This window comes from Marmota monax, unplaced genomic scaffold (assembly GCF_021218885.2).
Source record: "Marmota monax isolate L192 unplaced genomic scaffold, Marmota_monax_Labrador192_F-V1.1 WCK01_AAM20220418_F8-fsc00012, whole genome shotgun sequence".
NCBI lineage: Eukaryota > Metazoa > Chordata > Mammalia > Rodentia > Sciuridae > Marmota > Marmota monax.
The window spans coordinates 30,925,617-30,948,492 of NW_026695227.1; the positions used below are offsets into that span (position 1 = coordinate 30,925,617).

Consider the following 22,876-nt stretch of genomic DNA (forward strand, 5'->3'; position numbering starts at 1 on the left):
GTGGAAGGAAGCTAATACTTGGAGTGTGGCTTGGCAGTGGAGGGCTCTGTGGAAAGCTCTCCAGACTAGGTCCCAGTCCCAGATCAGCCACCAACTTGCTGGACCACCTTGGGTAAGCTACTTGCCCTCTCTGGGCCTTACTGTCTCTCCTAGGATATAACACAAGGAGTTCTACACTGTAGTTTCCAACCCCTCCCATATTTCCATTTCTGGGACTGTGACTTGCCCAAGGACCTACTGGCCTAGAGGTCCAGAAGCCCATCCTCCTGACCTCACTGTGATCCCCTCAACGAAGGGGCAGGGCTAGAGGGCTCAGGGAAGAGCCTCTCCAGCACCCCAGTGACTATAGCAGTGATAGCAGGGGATGGCCTTATGGGGACACTGGTTGGACTTAGTGGCACCAAGGCCAGAGAGTCGCTTATCAGGTATCATGGTCTCCCAGAGCCTGCACAGCTCACCACCCCACAGAAATGTCTCACTCTGTGGCCCAGATGGCTCTGAACTCCAGGGGGTGCCTAGAGCCTGTCACAGCTTCTGGGCCCCTGAGTTTAGGGACCTGTTCCTCTCAGAGCACAAATAAAACCATTGGTAATGACTACTGTGAGCCAGGTGCTGCTTTGAGGGCTTTATACCCATTGTTTCTTTTAATTCAAATCCCAATCCTGTAAGGTAGTTTCATGCCTCCATTTTACAGAGAAAGAACAAAACAATTGTGTGTCAGAGCAGGAGCAGGGTGATGCTGGAATGGAAGTCAGCTTCCTCAGTTGACCCTGGGTCCTAGTACCACTGAAACTACCCCTGCCTCCAGGCTATGGGAGCTGCTCTCTGGTTGGGACTCCAGGGAAGAGCTGATGCTTAATGACTTAGGGGAGATTAACCACAAGAAAGCACAAAACACAAAGTTCCTTTATGCCTTGGAACTTTGTCACAAGTTGACCAGTTGTTTTCCATCCCCTTCAAGAAGGAATAAATGGAGGTCAGACAGCAGGAAGAAATTCCCAGTCACTAGAAGCTAGGTAGCTTTGACATCTCATGGTCAGTTCTGGGTGAGAGAGGGACATTGGCTGCACTGTGCTATAGAGGACGGGCATTTGCAGATTGCTGTGGGGGTTGGGGAGGCCCTGGGGCAGTAACCCTGGGGTAACCAAGGGAACAAACACGGAAAACAGGGGACGTCAGTCCTTATCTGGAGCTCATTAATGGGGAACATTAGTCAGCTGTGAAAGCAAAGATGGGGTGATAGACATGCAGGTGGGCAGGGGCCAAGGTTGGGAGCGGGGGCAGCCATGAGGGAGAAGAGGTATTGGCCTAAACTCCACCTCCATCCCACGTGCCCAGATCCAGGATGGAGGCACCCTATAAGTGCGCACAGCCCAGCCGCCCAGGGCCCCAGAGAGAGAGACAGAGAGCACCACAAACCTCCTGGCCCCAGCCGCCGGGCGGCCCGCGTAAGGCCCCGCAGCATGTGGGAGCTCCGGTCCATAGCCTTCTCCAGGGCCGTGTTCGCCGAGTTCCTGGCCACACTCCTCTTTGTCTTCTTTGGCCTGGGCTCAGCCCTCAACTGGCCGCAGGCCCAACCCTCTGTGCTGCAGATCGCCATGGCCTTCGGCCTAGGCATCGGCACCCTGGTACAAGCTCTGGGCCAGGTCAGCGGGGCCCACATCAACCCTGCTGTGACTGTAGCCTTCCTGGTGGGCTGCCACGTGTCCTTCCTCCGGGCTGCCTTCTACCTGGCTGCCCAGCTGCTGGGGGCTGTGGCGGGGGCCGCTCTGCTCCATGAGATCACGCCAGCAGAAATCCGCGGGGACCTAGCTGTCAATGCTGTGAGTAGCCAAAACTTGGCCCCTTCCACCAGGGGCAGGTCCTGTAAGGGATGAGATGGGAGGGACGGGCTCTGGCTGGGGGTCTGGGTGGGGAGAAAGAGAGCTAGAGATGGGCTGGAGCCAGGAGCACCGCACCCTGGGAGAACAGGGAGGAGGTGTCAGAATGGAGGCCGGGCATGGATGGTCGGCTGGATCTTCCGCCACAAATCTAGAGGAAGAGGGCATCGAGGTTTCTGTTGGACCCGATGTCTACAGTACAGTGAGGACTGGGCCAGAACTCAGCAGGGGACAGCATTCAGAGCAGGCGGGCTTTCTGCACTGGAAGGAACCTTAGGGTGCAGCCACTAGGGTCTTTTGGAGAGAAGAGGGACAGGACCTTCTGCAGTATCTACTGTGTTTGGGCCTCACGATGGTCATTCCTCACATGCCACCCTCTAACACCTCCCAACAGTCCTGCCAGGTAGAGATGGGCATGCTCATTTCTTAAAGTTGTAAGACCTGAGATTCAGCAAGGGAAAGCACCACCCACCCTTCAAACCTGGGCTTGACTCTGAGACCCATGCTCTTTCCTCCTGACCAATGTTCCCGAGCCACCATCCAAGCCTTGGGCTACAAACACAGAAGCTGAGGCTCAGGAAGGGGAGTGAGGGGCCAAGAGTTCTATAGTCTGTCAATACCAGAGGAAGCACCTTGGGCACTTTGGGAGCTGAGGGGACATCAGGAGCCTTCCTCTCACCTGCATTTGCTCAGGTCTGGGACCCTGAGTGGCATGGTGGGCTTGGTCCCCTCAGCACAATTCCCACTCTGCACCCCCATCCCAAGGCAGGACAGTAAGGGCCTCTTTCACGCCCCAGGGTCCCACATTTCTTGGCCTACTCCCTCCCTGGGCTCTGATATCTCTGAAGTGTCCTGCAGTCTCTGCTACCATCTGTACAGGGGGCCTTCCTCACAGGAAGGGCAGAGTTGGGGGATTTATCTCTTCTTCAGAATAGAAGACACGATGAGGCTGGGATCCCAGGGACAAAAAAAAAAAAAAGCTAGAATGGGTAAAGTGGTGAACAGAGTGTGCCTATTTCCATTGAGAAGAAAATGAGTTCATTTTGCAAGGGGGAGAGGTCCAGTTAGACTGAAAGAGGAACTTCCTGAGACCATGGCAGAAAAGTCCTTCCCTAATGGTAGGGCACTGGGAGCACTAAGAGGTGCTGGGGAATACTCACTCCTGCTGCTCCACCATTTTACAGCCTCAGAAGGGAAGGGCCTGGGAAGGGTCTTCCAACATACTTCCCAGCATTTACCATCTTGAGGAACTGGAGAGAACCCTGCCTGGCGGAATGGGGCAGTAGTGGGCTGGACTTGTCCTGAAGCTAGGGAGAGCCGGATGACCTCCAAGTCTGTCCCAGGTATCCTCTGAGGACACCGAGAGCCGGCCAGGCCACCAGGAAGCTGCCATGGTTGTACATCTGCCCTGTGCCAGGACAGATACCATCTTGTCCTTGGTTCAACACTGTGGGGTAAATTCTGTAGTCCCCCCACACTGAGCGGCAAATTGAAGCTCAGCATCCAATTGACACAAACCACAGAACCAGTAAGTGGCAGCACCTGGAAACAGCCCCAGAGCTATCTGACACCAGCCCATTCCGTCATTCATACCATCACAGCCATTTACCAGCAGGAATGGGGCTGTGGCTCTGCCCTTGTCATTTCCAGTCCTCACACAGTCCTCCAGAATGTGTTTTGTTATTCCCATTTACAGCAGGAGAAACTGAGGCCAAAGTGAATAGGATCCTCCAGCAAACCAGAGGCCTCCAAAAAGTGTTTGCCTCCAAAGCTCTTTTCTCTATCCCCTGGAGGCTCTGACATTAAACAAGGTCAGAGTGAGGATAGACCCTAGAAAGACCCAGCGTATTGCCTGAGGTCTAAGAACCAGGGGTCGGGGTTCAGAGTCTGGAGAAGCAGCGTGAGAGTTGAGAGCTGTCGTAGCTTCACCCAGTGCAGTGCCCAGAGGGCAGGGTGCAGGGCACATACAGGATGACAAAACCCATGCTGGGTGTGGCCTGGTTATGAAACTGCCTCTTTGCTCAGCCCCAGGTTCACTACTTACCCAGGACAGGGTCTGGTGGGACCAAGGGCACCCCATGTGAGTCTGAAGGCTTCACCCTGGCCTGCACAGGATGTGCAGGCAGCAGCCCATCAGCAGAACTAAGGCCTGAAATGGGGAGCTGGCAGAGTCAAGGGGAAAGGCTCCTGCGCAGGACTTGTGGAGGAGAGGCACATCAGGACCTGAGGGCTAGAGTCCCTAGACCTGAGTCCCTAGACCTTATCCTGGGAAGCCATTTGACCCCAGGAAGAAAGACCCCCAGCTTCCTGTTGCATCAGAATCATGTGGCCTAGAGAAGAAGGCCTCCCTGTTACCTGGCTCAAAACTTCCTGCTGCAGTCGAAGCCTCTTCCCATAGGTGCTTCTGGAACAGGAACTCTGGGTCACAGTGTTCATTTCCTCTCATGCTGTAGAGACATAACCTCAGCCCGTAAATCTAATGGGGCTATGGAGTCTGTTTTCCACCTCTGGTTGGGTGTTGTGAGCACTCCTGGGGTCCACCTCTTCCCTCAGGGCAGGGACCCGGAGGAAAGTAGTAATAGTTCCAGCTAAGGAGTTTGGCCTCCCAGCCCAGAAGCCTCCCTGGAGCCAACAGCAGGTGGGCAGCAAGATGGAGCAGAGAGGGATGCATGGTTGGTCAGTGCCTCCCTGCTAATTCCCATCCTGTCCCCAGCTCAACCACAACACGACAGCTGGCCAGGCGGTGACTGTGGAGCTCTTCTTGACCCTGCAGCTGGTGCTCTGCATCTTTGCCTCCACTGATGAGCGTCATGGAGACAATCCGGGCAGCCCTGCTCTCTCCATCGGTTTCTCGGTGGCACTGGGCCACCTCCTTGGAGTAAGTAATGGCTGTGGGTTCCAGCCTCCTTAGAGGAATAGACCCAAAGACCTTCCCCAAAGAAACAGATGTACACACATAGAACTCTCTAAAGTGACAGATGCAAAGACCCCCAGAAGGACAGATACTAGAACACCCAAGAGTGACACACAACCCAGAAGCTTTGATTCTCAGACACCCCAGAGGGACAGATATCACTCTAGCCTCAAATGAATACAGAGCCCAGTAATTAAATTATGAAATTAATTGTCCATCATATAGATTCCTTAGGTTGAGATCAAGCATTGGAGAGGGGGACAAGGGCACCTGGCTCTGTCTTCACCCTCCTTCCCTCCTTGACCCTCCTTCCCATCATAGATCTACTACACTGGCTGCTCCATGAATCCTGCCCGTTCCCTGGCTCCAGCCATCATCACCGGCAAGTTTGACGACCACTGGGTAATGGCTGAAACCCCTGCCTTCCACTTTCCCAGAAATCTTTCCAGAGGGATGACAAATGGGGGAGGGAGCTCAGCAGCTGTACCCCAAACCTACACACACCTTCTGGTGTCCTGGGAAGACTTGCGTTCCATCCTTCGGTACAATGGGCTAGAGACTCAGTTCCCCCTCCCTGTCCCCACCTGTAAATGAGGATAACAATAGTTCTTACCTTAGTGGCTTCTTGGGAAAAATAAGGAAGTTTACCAGTGTAAACCAGATACCACAGTGCCTGGCACTTAGAACTCAGTAAATGGAAATATTTATACCAGCTAACACATATTTTTATTATTTATCACCTATTTAATGCTAGGTTCTAAGTGCTTTGCAAATATTAATTCATTTAGTTTTCACAATCCCAGGAGGTAAGCATCCTTATAGGGAAAGGAAACTGAGGCACAGAGAGTGTAAGTGACTTGGCTAAAATCACACAGCAAGATGGAATCAGGTTTCACATTCAGACAGTCTGCTTCAAAAATTGCCCCATTACCCCTTGCACTAGTAAGTTGCCCTCATCAGTTCATGTTGTCATTGCTAATTATATAAATAAGCATTTTACTGTATTAGCGGTGTGAGAGGCCTGCTTTCCCACAGGGAAAAGAAAGGAGAGCATGTCCTAAGCCCCAGACTGTGCCAGTGCGCTCTGCTTGCCTGCAGGTCTTCTGGATTGGACCCCTGGTGGGCGCCATCGTGGGCTCCCTCCTCTATAACTACTTGCTCTTCCCCTCCGCCAAGAGCCTGTCGGAGCGCCTGGCCGTGCTGAAGGGCCTGGAGCCGGACAGCGACTGGGAGGAGCGCGAGGTGCGACGGCGCCAGTCTGTGGAGCTGCACTCGCCGCAGAGCTTGCCGCGTGGCAGCAAGGCCTGAGCACTGAGCTCTACCGCGCCGCCACCCCGCGGGCCTCCAGTCCACCTTGGAAGGGCCCACCCTGTCCTTCTTACCACCCCCTCGACCCGACGTTGGTCCCAAATGCAGAATAGCTACTTCCAGGCCAAGGGCTGGCCAGCAGCGTGAGCCCGCAGGGAGGGGGCAGCTGTGGGGTCAGGGAGTCGGGAGCCTGGTAGATCTCCTCCTCTGAGGTTGTGAGCCAGGGAGTTCAAAAGACCGGGATCTGGGGACTTGAGGACCTAGCCTGGGAGAAAGGAGGGGCAGGTGGGCCAGGGCTGAAAGCTCTGGAGAGCCTATACCCAAGTTCTGGGTGAGGAGTGCACAAACCCAACCTTGGGGTTCTGGGATGGGTGCATCCAGTTTTGCTAATATGCAATGTGTGTTCATCCCCGAGTTTCTTTGTCCTCAGATGCAGGGTTTGCACACTCCTGAGTGTGAACAGTATGACTACAGTGGTGCAAGTATATGCAGGACTGGGGACTTCTTGCTTCTAACCTTGATCCCCCCTCCTCCCACACCTGCAATAAATCCACTTCCTCTGCAGCGAATGAGTCCTCCCTACCAGTCATCTCCAGAAGAAAGGGAAGAGTGGGCTCTAATTTCCACCCCTTACCCTGCCTGTTCTGGAAAATTCTCCCAAGTTGCTGGGCTGGGCCTCAAGATTTGGCAGGACTTATTGCTGGAGGCAGAGAAATATCACCAGAGAACTGCTCCTTTAGAAATGGCCTCTGGAAAAAGGAGAATTGAGTAGCCAAGGATTTCCTTCCTGTCCTGAGGGAGGAATCTTCAAAGGGGAAAGCAATTATATGTGTATGCACACCTGTGTGTGAGTCTGTACACAACCCTTATGGGGGCCCCAGACCCAGAGATTAGCCTTGCACTTGGGTAGAGGAAACAAAAACCCTTTGTGGGCCTCTGGCCTTTGTCTCAGAGCGGGGAGATTTGCAACTGGACACTTCTTGAAAGGAGACACTCAGTTTCGCAAGTGAGCCCTCTCGCCCAGCACACACCTATAGCTGGCTGGGCAAGGCACTCAGGCATACAATCCCTGGCACCAGGCAGCACCCCTCTGTCACCTGCCCTCCTCGCCAGGCAGCACTCCTTCCCTCAGAACTCTCTGTTCCCTCTGTCCCTTCCTCTCCTTGCTGTGCTCCACTCATTTCTGGCACCCACCACAGGACAGTTATCATTGTGGACTCTCAGGACCAGAAAAGGGAAATTACTTGCCCAGGCAGAAGCAGGTCTGAGTCTAGAACACAGGCTTCTAAATTTTCCAAGCCAGAGCAATGTTTCTCAGATATGATTAACTGGGATTAAGTGAGATGATGCATGTAAAGATGCTGTGTGAACTGTAATTCTTAATACCATTATCACGCATTATTAGGTTCATTTTCATTATTTCTGCTTCCTCGGATGGGAGGAGTATGCAAAGGGCCTTGACCCTCAGCCTCCTCTATTTCCTTCATTGCGTGGGAGCCCCAGGTCCAGGCAGAAGAAAATGGGTTTGGGGCTGGCTCCATCCTGGTCTAGCCTCTGAACCTCCCCTTACCCTGAGCACAAACTGGCGGTTCTTCCTCTTCCTTCCTCCGGCTACGCAGCCCATCCATCCCCTCCCTCCTCCCTCTCCAGCCTGCTGCATAATAACTAACCCAGGGAATCACACCTAGAGCCCACTTTTCCATGTTCTCTGTCGCCCCCAGGCTTTCAAGCCTTTTGTCTGTGTCTGTCCCGCACTGTACCAAGCTCCCTCTGTGTCCCTCACCTGAGCCCCCTCCAATCCCTTCACAGATGGTCTGTGGCATGAGGAATCTCTGTAACTATTCCCCTTCTCAGCTAGGTTCTTTCTTGTCTTTCTGGACCAGGACTTTCTTTAGAGTCAGTAAAAGGCTGCCCTGTGTCACAGGTGCTATGGAGAGGACCCTCCCAAACCCCCACAGCTGGTAAAAGAAACTTGGCCTCACTGCTGGGGAGGGGTAGAGTCAGAGACTCCAGTGACCTCTGGAGCTGTCCTCCTGGCAGCTTGTGCCCTTGCTCTGGAAGTTCAAAGGCAGAAAGTTACCTTATGTCCACCCTGCTTCCCTCCACCAAACCCCTCTAGAAGGTGCCAAGAATTTCTCTCTGTACTGCTTCCTGCATTGCATCTCCCCCAAAACTAAATGTGAGATTCCCCTACACTTGTAGCCCCCATTGCCCATATTAAGACCAAAGGTCAAAGCAGGATTCCATGTGATGGGAGTGGATGAGAAATTGACAAGTTACTAAGAATCTCTGTTTGGCAGCCACTATGCTGGCCGACTCACATGCATTAGTTCATCTAATCCTAAAACTTCAGACAGATTCTGGAAGGACAAGGTCCCCAGTCCCATATAAGCTTTAAAACTATTTCCAAAGCACTTCCTTGGAATCCCTGTGATAACCTCCCAACCCTGTGAGATAGGAAGAGTAAATACGGTTCCCCCCATCTTGTAGATTCAGAATCTGAGGCTAAGAGACCTGCCTAAAGTCAGTTAGAATACAGTGACTGAGTCAAGATTGAAGTCAGGTATTATTATACAAAATCCCATGATCTTTTCACTGAGGCAAACCCTAGGCTCCTCCTGGGAGGCCCTGGCAGAAACTAGAACATTCAGCTGGGCTTGTCCAGCCCAGCCCAACCCAGCCCACAGTCTTGTGGTAGACACAGACCCTTGGAAAGGGTGGTAGCGGGGTAGGGAGGAAATGACAAAGAACATGAGGCTAGTTTCTGCCCTTAAGCTCCTGGTCAGGAGGAAGGTGGAGATCAGGTACACCCAAACCAGACAGAGGCAGGGCAGCATGGAGGCAGGTGGACAGACCTCCAGCTAGGGACAGAGAAGGCCCTGAGTTGAGAGGAGGAGGTGGCTGACCACTTGGTCCCAGCGGCATCCATCCACACATTCCTTTTTTTTTTTTTTTCCATTTCTGTCTATTTACCAGCAAATGTCATTATTTCATTCTTTTTTTATTAGTTATACATGACAGTAGAATGCATTTTGACACATCATACATAAATGCAGTATAACTTCTCATTTTTCTGGTTGTACATGATGTAGATTTACACAGGTCACCCACATTCCCATTTTGTGTCAAATGACTTTGTACCTGCAAATTTGCTTTTTTTTTTTTAATATCTTTAAGCTGTGATTCTGTTTATATAATACAATGCTTCCCAGCTAGATTGTAAACCCTTTGTGGACAGGGCTCCTTCCAGTTCTTGGATGGTACTCTCCTATCTTCCCTTATGGGTCTTATCTAACACAGTGCTCTGCATATAGTAAGCTCTCAATAAATGCTCATTTGTCAGTAAGTGCTGTTTCTTCCACAACTTGGAAATGGTCAATACAGTCCAGGTGCCAGAAGACAGGCTAGGCTCCCTACCATTTCTACTGCAGCTCAAGGAATCCAAAGGAGAGGGTTTCTCTGAGAGATTCCAGTTCCCACTGTCACAGTGATGAGATCTATCTCTCTCTCAGGGAGACACATTCCTCTAGAGGTAACAGGACAGGACCTGGAATGCTCAGTGCAAACACAATTTCAGGACATAATAATTCCAGTAGTTTCTTATAACAACCTGGGGACACAGTAACCCTGATATTAGAGAGATGGAAGGACCTCAGGCACAGGCCTAAGAAACAGAATCAGCTGCCTCTTGTGAGTAATCTTGACCTCCCTTAGCTTCACCAGGTTCACTCCTGATGACAAAGTCTGTGTAGCAACCTGTGGTTCCCATCTCAGGTCACTGTGTGATCCTGAGCAAGTAACCTCTGGGTTTAGTTTTCTTCACAAAGTAGCTTGGAATTAAATCAAACAGTAGAGGTCAATTTAAATATAATTTTATAGATTATTTCTGAATCAATAAAATGGCAAGAACAACTTCTTATCTTTCATAAGCTGAAAAGGACTAAGTTCAAATCCCCAGGTAGAAGTTTCCCAGATTGGTTCAGCCTCCTGTGAGCACTTCTGAGTTCTGCCCACTCCAAAATGACGGAGCTGGAGACTTGTGAATTCATAAAGACAGTGCTGAGAAGAAAGGATGAGAAAAAAGGTGGAAAGTTAGACTGAAGAGGAGTTAGCAGTGGAGTCTGACCCCAGGGCCTCTGGGATCATCAGGGTCATTGTCCAATCTGAGCCCCAAGCCCTGAAGAAAATCTTACATATAGCTGCCATGTCCTGCTGGGGTTAGGGCCCTTCGTTGGACACAAATGAGAAAGGACATACAGCCCTCCTGTCTTAAGAAAGATGTGGGGGAGGAGCAGCTCCAGCAGGAAATGCCAGAGCAGAGTCGGAACAATAGCGGGATTTCTTTGGCCCCTGTTTTCTTTGGCCTCTTTGCTGCTATGGAGCCCCATACCAGGTCCTTGGCTTTCCTGTGTGCTCCTCCCCAAAGCCCCAGTTGGACAAACTGACAGAAGACACCTGTTCTCTCCCTCTGCTGTACCCTAGGGCTCAAATCCTCAGGTGGCTTTTAAAATTAATACCCACAGCAGAATTCTTTACTGAGACTTCCTCTATGCCAGGTACTGTGCTAAGTGCTTCTCAAACATACATGGTGGGGTTGGGGGTGTAGTTCCTTTACCAGGATCCTGAGGGTGGATCCTTGCTCTGAAGAGCCCTCCAAGCTCATTCCCCACATGCCAAACCTGGCCATAGGAAGACAGAGGGCTGAGAGGAGGGGTGAGAGGAGCCACGAGAGGGACTAGGAGCTGGGGGTTGGGGAAAACTGGAAGAAAGTGTTGCCCAGTCCAAGAATGAGGTGAAGACAGAAACAAGAAGACACATAAATTAAGAGGCAGAAGAAAGGTGAAATAGGAGAAAGATGAATAGAGACAAACCTAGACTGTCAAAGGAAGGAAGGAAGGATAAAACAAAGAATATGACAGTGTGAGAGAGAGAGGGAGGGAGATAATTTAAAGACAGACTGAAAGATTGAAAAGGAAAGGGGAGAAGGACTGAGGAGTGACAGACTGAGAAAAAGAAAGCAGGGAAGAGACAGAGGACTGGAAAGGGACAGAGATTAAGAGAGGTAAAAAGACAAGATTGGGGCTGGGGTTTTGGCTCAATGATAGAGCACTCGTTTAGCACGTGCGAGGCCCTGGGTTCAATCCTCAGCACCACATTTAAATACATGAAATAAAGGTAGTGTGTCCAACTACAACTAAAAAAATAAATAAACATAAAAAAAAAAAGACGAGAACATCAGTTAATGGAGCCCAGGGAAAGACTGACAGGGGAGGGATAAGAAGCAGAGAGAATGCAGCAGAGCGAAATCAAGACCTAGGGAGTGTTCAAAGGTAGTGACTAAAGGGGGAGAGAGGAGGAGGCGGAAGAGAAGGAAAAGCTGAAACCATAGTGCAAGACTTATGGAAGGGAGGTGGGGGAGGCCAAGACCCGCATGGAAGGTCAGCGGTGCCTCTGTACTCTCTGATTCGCCAGAGTCCCAGGACTTTTTCCCTGACTCCAAAATAAACCCGAATTGTCCCCCCTCCTGTCCTATTGACAAGGGTAACTCGCAGCACCCAACTCCAGCAGACTCGCGGGATCCCCAAGAGGGCTGTGCCCTGGGAAAGCAGCGGTGGAGGGCACCTCTGGAAGTCAGCTGTGCAGCCCCGTACTGCCAGGACACGCGGCGTGGAGGTTGCTAATCGCCAGGGCGGGCTGGCACAGTGCCTCTGGTCCTAACGCCCCCGCTCCAGCCGGGGCCGGGCCGGGGAGAGGCCCACGACGGCCGCACCGCCTCCACCACCCGCTGGCAGGGAGCTAAGAGGCGCTGTCCTCAGGGAACCGCATCACTCCAGCCCAGCCGTGGGTGAGGCCGGGTCAGGATGCTCGGATCGCAGGAGGAAAAGGAGAAGCTGGACCAAAGAACTGAAGAGAAGGAAAGGCGAAGACCACGGCCAGAGGTGAAGGCCCAGCGGAGATAGACTTCCAGGGCGCTGTCGGCCTGGAGAGTCCAGACCTCGCCACATCTCCCAAGGAGCTCGGGACACACATCGCGGACTAGAGCGCGGGAGCTTTTCTGAGAGCACCATGCGCGGGTACTCCGCCGCCGGGCCCGTCTACACTGCGGCCTGGGTCACGTGGCCCGGGCGGGTCCGCCGCTGCCCTGGCGGGGGGGCAGGCGCCGGGTCGGGGGCGCGCGGGGTCCGGGGCGGCGGCGAACGGGCGGCTGCCGCCAGGTCTGTGCCCTGCGCGCTGCCCTGGGCCCCGAGCGCGGGAGCCGCCCACTGCCCCCCCGTGCTAGTCCCGCTGCGGGACGCCCGCCCTCTATATAACGCGCCCCTGGCCGGCCCGCGCCAGGCAGCCAGCCACGGAGTGGGCGCTGGAGAGCGCGCGGCGCCTCGCAGCCAGACCCCTGCCCCCGCCTCCTCCACTGCCCGAACGGCCGCCCCCTGTCGCGGCCTTTGCCGCCGGGCCCCCAAGGCCACCATGAAGACAGAGGTGTGCTCCGTGGCCTTCCTCAAGGCCGTGTTTGCAGAGTTCCTGGCCACCCTCATCTTCGTTTTCTTCGGCCTCGGCTCAGCCCTCAAGTGGCCATCTGCGCTGCCCTCCATTCTGCAGATCTCCATGGCCTTTGGTCTGGCCATAGGCACTATGGCCCAGGCCCTGGGGCCCGTGAGCGGGGGCCACATCAACCCTGCCATCACCCTGGCCCTCTTAATAGGCAACCAGATCTCACTGCTCCGGGCAGTCTTCTACGTGGCAGCCCAGCTGGTGGGTGCCATCGCCGGGGCAGGCATCCTCTATGCGCTGGTGCCGACCAATGCCCGGGGCAACCTGGCAGTCAACGCGGTGAGTGGACAGAGGACTGGGGAAGGATGGACAGGGAACCTGGTGTGTGTTCAGGACCAGGTCCGTGCCCTTTCTTGAAAATGGGTACAACCAGAGGAAGATAGTGCATACTCTTGCCAGAAAGGCCTGGAAGAGAATCTCTGGAGGGACCGCAGCATCCTGATTCACACTCACTTCTCCGCCCCCTCCGCTCCTGTTGCTCCTACCTGGCCCTCTTCTAGGGGCCTACTGCCTCTCCCCTCTACATTTATTCCTTCCGCCTCTGAGTTCTCTCCTTCCTCACGGCTTCTTGCCTCTCTTGTCTATCCTTCAGCAGAAGAGTTTTAATGTAATCTCCGGAGAGAAATGGGTTGAAATCCTGGGTTTTGGTGATGTTGGCTTCTCTGTTTCCTTTTCCTCAGTCATTATACCAGGATGGTCACACCATAACAGATGTCATGGGGATTACATTTAGGAACCATGGATGTGACCCCCCCACCTCCAATGCGTAATGTCTCTGTTAAATATTTGTTCCCCTTTTCCTCACCCCTGCTCCTGCCGGCTGCTGCCTCCCTACTTCTACAGTCCCAGTTTCAACCCCACTGTCCCATGTAAACTGGGTTCATTAATCAAACACAGAGGAGGATTTTCACGGCCATTGTCAAGCTGTGAGTCAGCCACACTGGAGAGACGGGTTTGAGGTTGGCACCAACAGCGGGTCAGGCACGGGTAGGAGGCCAGGGGCAGTTTGCAGTAGGCAGACTGGGCAGCTGCCCACAGGAGGGAGGGTAAAAGCTAGCTTGTGGGGGCTGGGGATTGGGCAAAGCCGTTGACAGGACTGAGTCCAAGAAAAGCTCCCCTGACACGCTGCCCTTTGGCCACAGGCCTGAGCTTCAAGCTTCTACATACTGTGAAGTACACAGCCTCTTCAATAAATGGCCCCTCTGAGGCGGCAACTGGGCTTGGCTTCCAGGTGCTCAGGCTCCAGGTGTCTTCGGAGGTCCTGTTCCTCCTGCCCCAGCCCCAGAACCTGAAGGCAGCAGGGGTCCTACCTAACCCAGCACCCCCCCCCCCCACCCCACAGATCAACAACAACACAACGCCAGGCCAGGCTGTGGCAGTGGAGCTCATTCTCACCTTCCAGCTGGCACTCTGCATCTTCTCCTCCACTGACTCCCGCCGCACCAGCCCTGTGGGCTCTCCAGCTCTGTCCATTGGCCTGTCTGTCACGCTGGGCCACCTTGTGGGGGTGAGTGGAGCTGACATTTGACTGGGGTGCCACTTGGGGGAGGCACCCAGAAGTACTGGTACCTCAGAATGGCATCCCCTCCAGACTAGTGAGCCCCTAAGTAGAGCTTAGGGCCTAGTCTTGGTGCTGGTGGACTGGCCCTACTGAGCCCCAGACTTGATCCCCCAAACCTTCTCCTGGCTGAGAAAAGATGGGAGCAAGGGGAAGTGTGGTGGGATGGTGGGGACAGGAAATCAAGCCTAAGCAGAGGACAGAAAAGAAAAGAGGGCATGGATAGAGTCCACGGTTAAGCCAACAGCCAAGATCCCTGCAGGGAACAGTCACCAGTCCTAGAAGACTGGAGTTTGAGACCTGGCTAAATCCCTGGACTGCTGTGTGACCCTGGGAAGTCTGGGTTTTATGGGAGTGAATGAGGACCCCGTCTCCTCACTGATGTCCCCATCCATCCAGATCTACTTCACCGGCTGCTCCATGAACCCAGCCCGCTCTTTTGGCCCCGCAGTGGTCATGAATCGGTTCAGCCCCTCACACTGGGTGAGTCTGGGCCTTCTTCTGACTCCTTGGCAACGAGGGCCTGGAAACCTGGCAGTGGCAGTGGAGAACTGAGCAGACTTTCTGGATGCTGTGGGCCTAGAGCTTGGGGGTTGGCCTGGGATCTGTGGCTGGAGAGAAGGGGATGGAGAAGGGAATGGGATGTGGCTAGAAGAAGGGCAGGGTTGGTGTATGTGGCCTGAGCCCCTAGAGACAAGGGGCCAGTGTGTATGTGGGTGTATGAATGTCTGTCCTTCTAGAGAAGGAGATCTGTACTTTCTCTAGAGGTACAGAAGAGATCTGTGTTGATTTCCTCAGAGGATTTTGTTTGTCCCTCTGAGAATCTATATGTCTGTTCTCTCTAATGTTTTATTTATCTGGGCCTGTTGAGGGGTTGGGAGAGTGTTCCTGTGGATCTGTCCATCTAGACAGTCTGTTTGTCACCTCTTTTGTGAGCTCATGGTCACTTTATGAGGAGGGGATAGTTCTGCCCATCCCTGTCTGAGGATCTATTTCTGTTCCCTCTGATGGTTCACTTGTGTCTCTTTGGGGTGGGGTTGGAAGAGATCTGTTCCTCTGGGCATCTGTCTACCTCCTTGGAGAGTCTGTATGTCTGTGATCCAGGTCTCTGTCATTGAGGAATAAGATGTTAGTGTATCTGTCCTTAAAGCACAAGGAGATGGTTCCCTCCAGAGGTCTGGAAGTCTGTATGTCAGTCTCTTCTCAGCACCCATGGATTTGTCCTCTGGTGTGGAAGGTCATGGTCCCTGAGGCCTGGGGCTCAGCTTCTGACCTCTGTCTGTCTCCACTAGGTCTTCTGGGTGGGGCCCATCGTGGGGGCCACCATGGCTGCCATCCTCTACTTCTACCTGCTCTTCCCTACCTCCCTGAGCCGCAGTGATCGTATTGCAGTCATCAAAGGCACCTATGAGCCAGAGAACATCGGAAGAGTATAGAGCTGACCGCCCACTGACCAGCATCAGGCAGGGACAGCCCCTGAACCACAGAAGAAAAAAGAAGAAAACTATGACAACGAAGCTTCCTTCTCTTGACTGGGGAGGAGGTGCCGGCTTCTGGGCTGCACAGTTAGAGATGGGAGCAGGACCCCATGATCAAATGCTCCGGTGGGGTCAGTGGCTGGGGTCTGGTGGGAACAGGGTCTCTTTGGGACAGGGCAGATTGTGCTGCTGTGGGGTCAGACCTTGGAGATTGTGAGCATAATGCCAAGCTCGCTGACTGCTTCAGGGTCAGGCCAGAAAGCAGAGGCTGCTATCTGGTCCCCCACACCTGCAGACCCTCAAGAGCTAGAACCAGGCCTTAGGTGTGGAGAGTGGACCCTCCCCCAAAGCTCCTTAGTAGACTGGTTCATTGAATGCCATCTTATTTATTTCTGATCAAGGATGCACGGGTGAGCTGCTGGTGTTTGGGTTGGGGGCTTCCTAATAAACCAATGATCTCATGTTTTGCCTCCATCTCTCCCCAGAGGCCTCTCAGGATACATTGGTCCCACACCTCTCCTCTTTGTCATCCCATACCCTCTCTATGATCTCCACGGGATACAAAGAGAACCTAAGACAAGTCCTCTGTACAAAGAAGGGAATGCTGAGGCCAGAGGACTACTAGAGGATCAGAGAGATGGGGAAATGGTGGGGAGAGAGTGAAAAGAGGAGACCAAATATAGAAATAGAAATAGAATTAGAGGCCGGCGTGGTGGGGCACACATGTAATCCAGCAGCTCAGGAGGCTGAGGCAGGAGGATCACAAGCCTCCGCAACTTTAGTGAGGCCCTAAGCAACTCAGTGAGACCCTGTCTCTAAATAAAATAGAAAAAATGGCTGGGGATGTGGCTTAGTGATTAAGTACCTCTGGGTTCAATCCCTAGTATCAAAAAGAAAAAAGAAATAGGCCAGGAACAAGGAGTAAAGGAAGGGACCCCCTTTGTCCCTCTCCCACTCACCCCTCCTCCCTCAGCTATGTCAAGTCCCTGCCATTTGAGAAGAGTCTGGCACAAGTGTTAGGGTGTGCCAGGCAAGGTGAAGAAGTAAACCAACCACAGACCCTCAAGATGCCAAGGAGGTGACCAACCAGGTTCTGTCATGCAAAGGAGAAACAACCCTGGTATCCCTTCTCTGCCCCTTGCTGTTTCAAAAAGGTGACATTTGGGTACCTGTCTCAGAGGAGCTATCCCATTCCCCATGACATACCAGAAGCTGCTCCTAGCCCAGTCCTTTCCCAGGTCTCTCCGGCCTCCATCTGTCAGTGTTCCCACGGTCTTCCCCTCTGCCCTTACCTGCTCTTGTCCTGAGGCCACTGATATTGCTCAGGAATTCTCCTTAACTTCTCTGAACCTCCATCTCTTAACCTGTGCAATGGGAATAAAAAGGCTTCCCTCATAAGTAGTTGTGGGGATCCAATCAGGTAAAGGGAGTAAGATGCCTGGGACTGGCTGTGAGGAGGAGAGCAGAAGCCACATTTAAATGAGCAGCTCAAGACACAGCTCAGCATCACAGTTAAGAAGGCTGATAACCCGAGTTCAAATCTTGCTGCACAACTTTGGGAAACATAAGCTCTCGGAGCTCTAACTTATTTGTAAAATAGAAATACTTTTACCTACCTCATGGGTTGTTGTGAAGAGAAAATGAGACAGTGGGTGGAGGTGAGACGCTGCTGCAAACAAAGCCAGGCACCTCGGCAGGTGCTCATGCAGTAGTGTGAAAAGAAACCAGCAACACACATGCCTCTGCCCTCCTGACAGTGTCTGAATCTGTGCTCCTGCTTCTCTGGTATGGGAACCGCTCCTCTTGGTCTTCAGTTTTGCTTCAGAAGAGGAGGAGCCAGCAGGGCCAGGAGATGTACTAGTAGGGATGGGAAAAGCTACAGACCTGGCTGGTGAGGCACAGACCACCCAGCTTTCCTCCAAACTGGGTTCTAGCAGCTGTGAACAGGAGCCAGTCACTCCTAACGGCTTACTGGCTTCTGGTCAACATCAAGTGGCAGAGAGTGTGTGTGAGAACCTTAGGGTCTTCCTACCCATCACCCCACCCTCAGTTCTCAACCTTGGGCCACCTGCCCCAGGCCCAGGGAGCCAGTCCGCAAGTGCAAGATCTTGCCAGCAGGGGGAGACCTCATCCACCGAATCCACAGCCTGCATTTTCTCTTTCCCAAGTCTTGGAGCTGGGCTCTAGGCAGATGAAGAAGGGATGCCAGGTAGAGGGCTCCAGGGACCACCAGGAAGCAGCGTATTCCCAGTTGCCACAACCCCATTACCCAGAAGGAGAGAGGAGCCCTTCGCTAACTGGAAGGCTGGCCCCTTTCTCCAGCCCAGCAATTTATGATCCTTTCTCTGACAGCCCCAAGGGCCAGTGTGATAGTGAACAGTTAATCTACGGGGATATATCCTCAGAGATGGATGGGGCACCCAGTCAGAGGGTCTTGAGCTTCCAGCAGGTGAAGTTTGACCCTGTTGGTGGGGCAGGATCCATATTAGAGCTCTGGGCTGTTAGTGATTAGACCTATTTGACCAGCAGGGGATGCTGTGCTCCTGTGTCTGATCTTCCATAAGCCACTGGGTCTATGGGCTGACAAAGACCTGTGCACCCATGAGCACACACATGCTAAACCTCACATCTCTGGTGCCCTGAGCCAAACACAGACCTTCAGTATTACTTAAGGGGTTGCATCTTCTGTGTGTGTGTGTGCCCCTTCCCTCAGCACAAACAAGGTCATTCCTGATGTACAGAGCTGTAGCAACCCTCCCCCAACGTTCACTCTCATAGGATCACTTGGAGACCAGACCTATGAGCCTGGCTTCATGTATCCTTGGAGAGGCACACACATGTGTAGTCATATCCAAGCACACACATACTCAGTCCCCTCCTACCTGAAGATGGGACCCAAGAAGAACCTATATTTTCACTAAAAGGCTTCTCCTCACCTTCATCTCCCCCACTCATTTCCCCAGGGGCTGCGAGTGAAAACTCGAACCAGTGAAAGGTGGACATGGTGATATGATGGAGAGATGGAAGAGGCATAAAGGTGGGCAATGGACAGAGTCTGGCTGTTTAGACAAATGGACAGGAGGAGGGATTGCTGGCAGAATCACTTCTCTTAACTCCTCTCAGTCTTGGCAACCTCCTCTATCAAGTATGGGTGAGGATATCAGACCTCCCCCTCCCTAACTTTAAATGTTTTGTAGGTATTAGTGAGATGCTGCACAAGAAGCCACCTTGATCTTCCTATCATGTCTTTATTCTCTCTCCTCCCCTCTCTCCTGCTCTCCCTATCTTCTCCAAACCCTGAGAGGGTCTCAATCAGAGCTCACAACTACAGGCAGCCTAGTGTAGGGTCTTGACAAGGTCTGGGGGTAGCTGGCAGAGGCAGGCAAAGTCAGAGTTGGAGCAGGCCCAAGGTGGATGCCCACCTGCCCTCAGCAGGTATAGGACCTCCTTGACCCAGGTCAGCCATGACCCAAAGAGGCTATAACTGCAGGTCAGCTGGGGGAAAGGGCTACCACTGCACTTCATGTTCTTAGCCTCTAGGGCCCAGAGCGTGGGCTCCAGAGTGTCTTGGACCTGCCACAGCAACCAGGACCTTTCTTTACCCTAGCCCAGTCCCCACAGCTGTCTCACTGAAGAGACATTTTGTGATTGGAAACCACTTTCCCAGATATCAGCTCACTTACTCCTACCAACACATGGGGACAGGGGGATTATCATCCCTATTTTATAGGTGGGGATACTGAGGTCACAGAAGCTAAATGATTAGTCAGTAGTACAGGTGGCAATTGCAAAATGCTTTTTTGTTTTATTTTATTTTTGTTTTATCTGTTTGAGATCAGGTCATGCTGTTTCCCAGAATGGTCTTGAATACATGAGCTTAAGCGATCTTCCCGTCTCAGCCTCCCAGGTAGCTGGAACTAGTCAAGTACCACTGTGCTAGGCTGCACAGTGCTTTTACTTTTCTTATCACAAGCTCTCAACAGATAGGTATCACTTCTGTTTGGTGCCTGTTTTACAGGTATAGAAATGGAGGCTAGGACAAATGTGGGGACCTGGTAAGTGTCCAACAAGCCCTCCACTGGCCCTTTTTGAGGGAAGTGAATGGGAGATGGGCCCTTGAGGTACCCTGAGACACCATGGTGCCCCTCATCCATACTCCTTCCTATCTTGGGTGTTTGTTGGATGGCTCCTCTGTGCCAGAAAGGGGCGGAATTCTACACTGGAATAGGAGAGACACTTAGGAAGCAGAGGCCACCGCTGACCCCAGGCTCTGCTCAAGCCTGACTTCTCTATGAAGCTTACCCTGATCGTGCTCAGGGGGGAAACCAGGACAGGCTTCAAAGAGGAATTGTACTTAAGCAAAGTCTTAAAGAAGAGACAAGGAGGAAAGGAATTCCAAACAGTGTGTGGAGGGCTTAAAAGCTCATTTTGGGAAACTTTATAAATGTTTGGCCTAATTGGAGTAAAGGGGGTAGGATGCATGTTGAGAGAGGTCCTTCTTTGCATGTGACAGATGGATTCAGACTTGAACCTGAGGCACTAGGGAGCCACTGAAGGTTTTTGAGCTGAGAAATGATGTGACCAGAGTGGCATTTTGAAATAATCTCTGGCCATAGAGGTGAGTATTATGGAGGGGCATGGTTATATTATAGTCTAAGAGCCCAGGAAGGTTAAATGAAGTAATCCTGAGATAAAAAGAGCCAAACTGAGCCAGTGGCAAATAGGAATAGGAAGAGGTAGCAGATGAGAGAAAGAACCACCAGGAGCCTGGCCACTCAGTTAGAGTTGAAGGAAGAGAGGGTGTCTGGATCATTCCTGGTTCTGGCCTGGTCATCTGAGTGAATGCAGAGCCACTAGGGGGAGATGTAGCAAACAGAGACAGTTGGAGGTGAAATGGGGTGGCGCATGGACTTGGAGTTCAGGAGAGAGGCTGGGGCTGGAGGCCATGCTGACTCCACAGTCTATGGAGAGTATGAAGGCCACTTATCCACATGAGGCTCCCCAGGCACCATCTCATTAAGAGTGAGAAAATCAGTGATTCAGGAGCAAAGATCTGGGCATTAAAGTGAGCAAAAGAGGAGCCAGTCAAGAGGCAGAGGTAGGAAGAACCTATAGATGGCTTTGCCTCCTAAACCAGGATACCAGAGGCTTCAAGAGTGAGAGGTGATCAGCAGTGCATGTGCCACATTGGGTCAAAGGGGAGGAAGGCAGAAGAGGTTGCACAGTGGCCTGACCATGGCAATTTCAGTACAGGATGGGGGTTAGTGTAGTGTGCAAGTGACCCAGGGACATTACAGGTAAGAAGCTAGGGGAGACAAAGGAGTGAAAGCCATAGTTGAGAATGACCAAGAGCAGGCCCCAGTCACTTAAAGGGAGCCAAGACACAAGGAGCCTCTGACGTGGATAAAAAAGAAGGGCACTCATGGGGACCCAGGGCAGCTGTTGGTGAGCCCATGACTGGGAGAGAATGGAAGAAGTTGGCTTGATAGCCTGGCTTTCTAGGTAGGATGGGAGGAACAGGTTGGCACTCTGCTGCAAGACAGCCAGAGTGAGCTAGTATTTGAAGAGTCAGGGAGGTTTGAAGAATGGAAAGGAGAGTCACCTAGGGATGGTGGAAGGATTGCTGAGCATAGCTGCAGCCCCTGCTGAGGTCAGACAGATGGTGGGAGCAATTGGCATGGCTGGCCAGTCTCTCCAGCAGTGCCCAGAAACAAACATGGGGGCAGAGAAGTGTGGAGTGAAGTGAGGATGGAGCCATGCAGCTGGGGTGGGGTGGGGTGGAGAGAACAGGGAGCTGCAAGTAGGGCCCTGGCAAGAACCTGCTCAGGGTGAGATGCCAAGGAGTCGTCCAGCAAGGATAGCTGGAAGAACAGAAGAGGATGGGTGAGGAATTTTACTGGGACTGAAGGAAGAGAGGAGGAAGGTGGAGCTTGTGGACCAGAGTTGGGATGTTTTCCTTGTTATCAGAAGACCTCAGTTCCTGAAAGGACAGGTCTAAAGCTGTAGGAACAACATGCTGAAATGAAACAGACATCAAAGTCATCTGCCTCCAGGAGGCCAAGAAATTTTCATTCACTCACTAATTCAACAAATATTTATCGAGGACCTACTATTGCCAATTTCTGCAAGACACTTATACATAGGGATGAAAAAACTTGGCTCCTGCCCCCTAAATCTCACCACATGGTTGGAAGTGTGTGTGTGTGGTGGGGGGGACAATGTTAACACCACAACACCCTGTGTATATGAAAATGTCTAGGCATGGTGGGAACACACAGAGGGTCCTCACCCAGAAGAGGAGCAAGTGACATGGAAGCTGAGCCTTAGGGATAGTTAGGAGTCACCCAAGCAAAGAGAGTGGCAAGAGCTAAGATGAAGCAAGAGCATCTTGCCAGCAGCGACAGCAGGTGTTCTTCTGGTGGGACCAGAGGAGAGGGTCAAGGGGAGGCAGGAGGAGCAGGATCCCAGAGGACCTCGTCAGCTAGGCACAGAGCTTCTAGAGGGATGGGAGGCTTTGCAGGGATTTCAGCAGGGGAGCAGCAGGATCAAATTTGCATTTTGGAAAGATCACTAGGGCTGCAGTGTGGATAATTGATTGGAGCAGAGCAAAGGAGCAGAAGACTGACTAAAGGCTGAAGCAAGGCAAGAAGAGGGCACAGCCATTGTAGGATTCAAAATCAGGACTTTATTCTTTCAGTGGACAGGGAAAGGAGGGAGGGCCAAGGATGCTTCCCAGTTGTCACCAACTGAGCTGGAGAAAAAGGGGAGTGCATGGAGGGGGGATGGTGAGGAACTGATTTTGAGACAAAAATCAGAGGACAACCAGGTGACCTCTGTGGGCAGGTGGATATGGTCAGGGTCAAGGTCAAAGCAGGTATGGGTATTCTTTCAACAGTTCTTCAGATTCTTCTTAGAGCGGAATACCTTTGTTTATTTTGATATGCTGCTGTGGGTGAAAGGGGAGAGGCTAGGTATGTGTGACCTTAGGGCCACTATAGCCACAAAAGGTTATCCTGCTCCGTATGAGAGAAGAGAGGAATGTTTTGAGTCTTGAGAGGGAGGCAAGCAGGGGGAAGGCAGAGAGCAGCAGAAGTGTGTGAAGGGCCAGTGGAAATTCCCACTGGTGGACAGCAGAGGTGCCCACTGCTGCATGTGGTGATTGGTGCAGCTTGAGTAGCTATGGATAAAC

General features: G+C 52.4%; 2 protein-coding genes across 2 annotated transcripts; both read left to right on the top strand.

Annotated features, from left to right (window-relative positions):
- The first annotated feature begins 1,374 nt into the window (after positions 1-1,374).
- On the top strand, positions 1,375-9,448 carry Aqp2 (aquaporin 2). The gene is made up of 4 exons (XM_046436160.2): positions 1,375-1,823; positions 4,594-4,758; positions 5,116-5,196; positions 5,893-9,448. Exons 1-4 carry the CDS (start codon positions 1,464-1,466, stop codon positions 6,100-6,102), a joined length of 816 nt encoding a protein of 271 aa, XP_046292116.1. The 5' UTR covers positions 1,375-1,463; the 3' UTR covers positions 6,103-9,448.
- Positions 9,449-12,427: 2,979 nt separating this feature from the next.
- Aqp5 (aquaporin 5) lies at positions 12,428-16,148 on the top strand. The gene is made up of 4 exons (XM_046436159.1): positions 12,428-12,930; positions 13,994-14,158; positions 14,609-14,692; positions 15,502-16,148. Exons 1-4 carry the CDS (start codon positions 12,568-12,570, stop codon positions 15,643-15,645), a joined length of 756 nt encoding a protein of 251 aa, XP_046292115.1. The 5' UTR covers positions 12,428-12,567; the 3' UTR covers positions 15,646-16,148.
- Positions 16,149-22,876: the final 6,728 nt, after the last annotated feature.

Bases quoted from the DNA above. Each gene is read 5' to 3' on its own strand.
- Aqp2 (XM_046436160.2), top strand. From the start codon at position 1,464: ATGTGGGAGCTCCGGTCCATAGCCTTCTCCAGGGCCGTGTTCGCCGAG. The intron at 4,759-5,115 runs GTAAGTAATGGC...TTCCCATCATAG, and splicing joins CACTGGGCCACCTCCTTGGA to ATCTACTACACTGGCTGCTC. The intron at 5,197-5,892 runs GTAATGGCTGAA...GCTTGCCTGCAG, and splicing joins GCAAGTTTGACGACCACTGG to GTCTTCTGGATTGGACCCCT.
- Aqp5 (XM_046436159.1), top strand. From the start codon at position 12,568: ATGAAGACAGAGGTGTGCTCCGTGGCCTTCCTCAAGGCCGTGTTTGCA. The intron at 14,159-14,608 runs GTGAGTGGAGCT...CCATCCATCCAG, and splicing joins CGCTGGGCCACCTTGTGGGG to ATCTACTTCACCGGCTGCTC. The intron at 14,693-15,501 runs GTGAGTCTGGGC...TGTCTCCACTAG, and splicing joins GGTTCAGCCCCTCACACTGG to GTCTTCTGGGTGGGGCCCAT.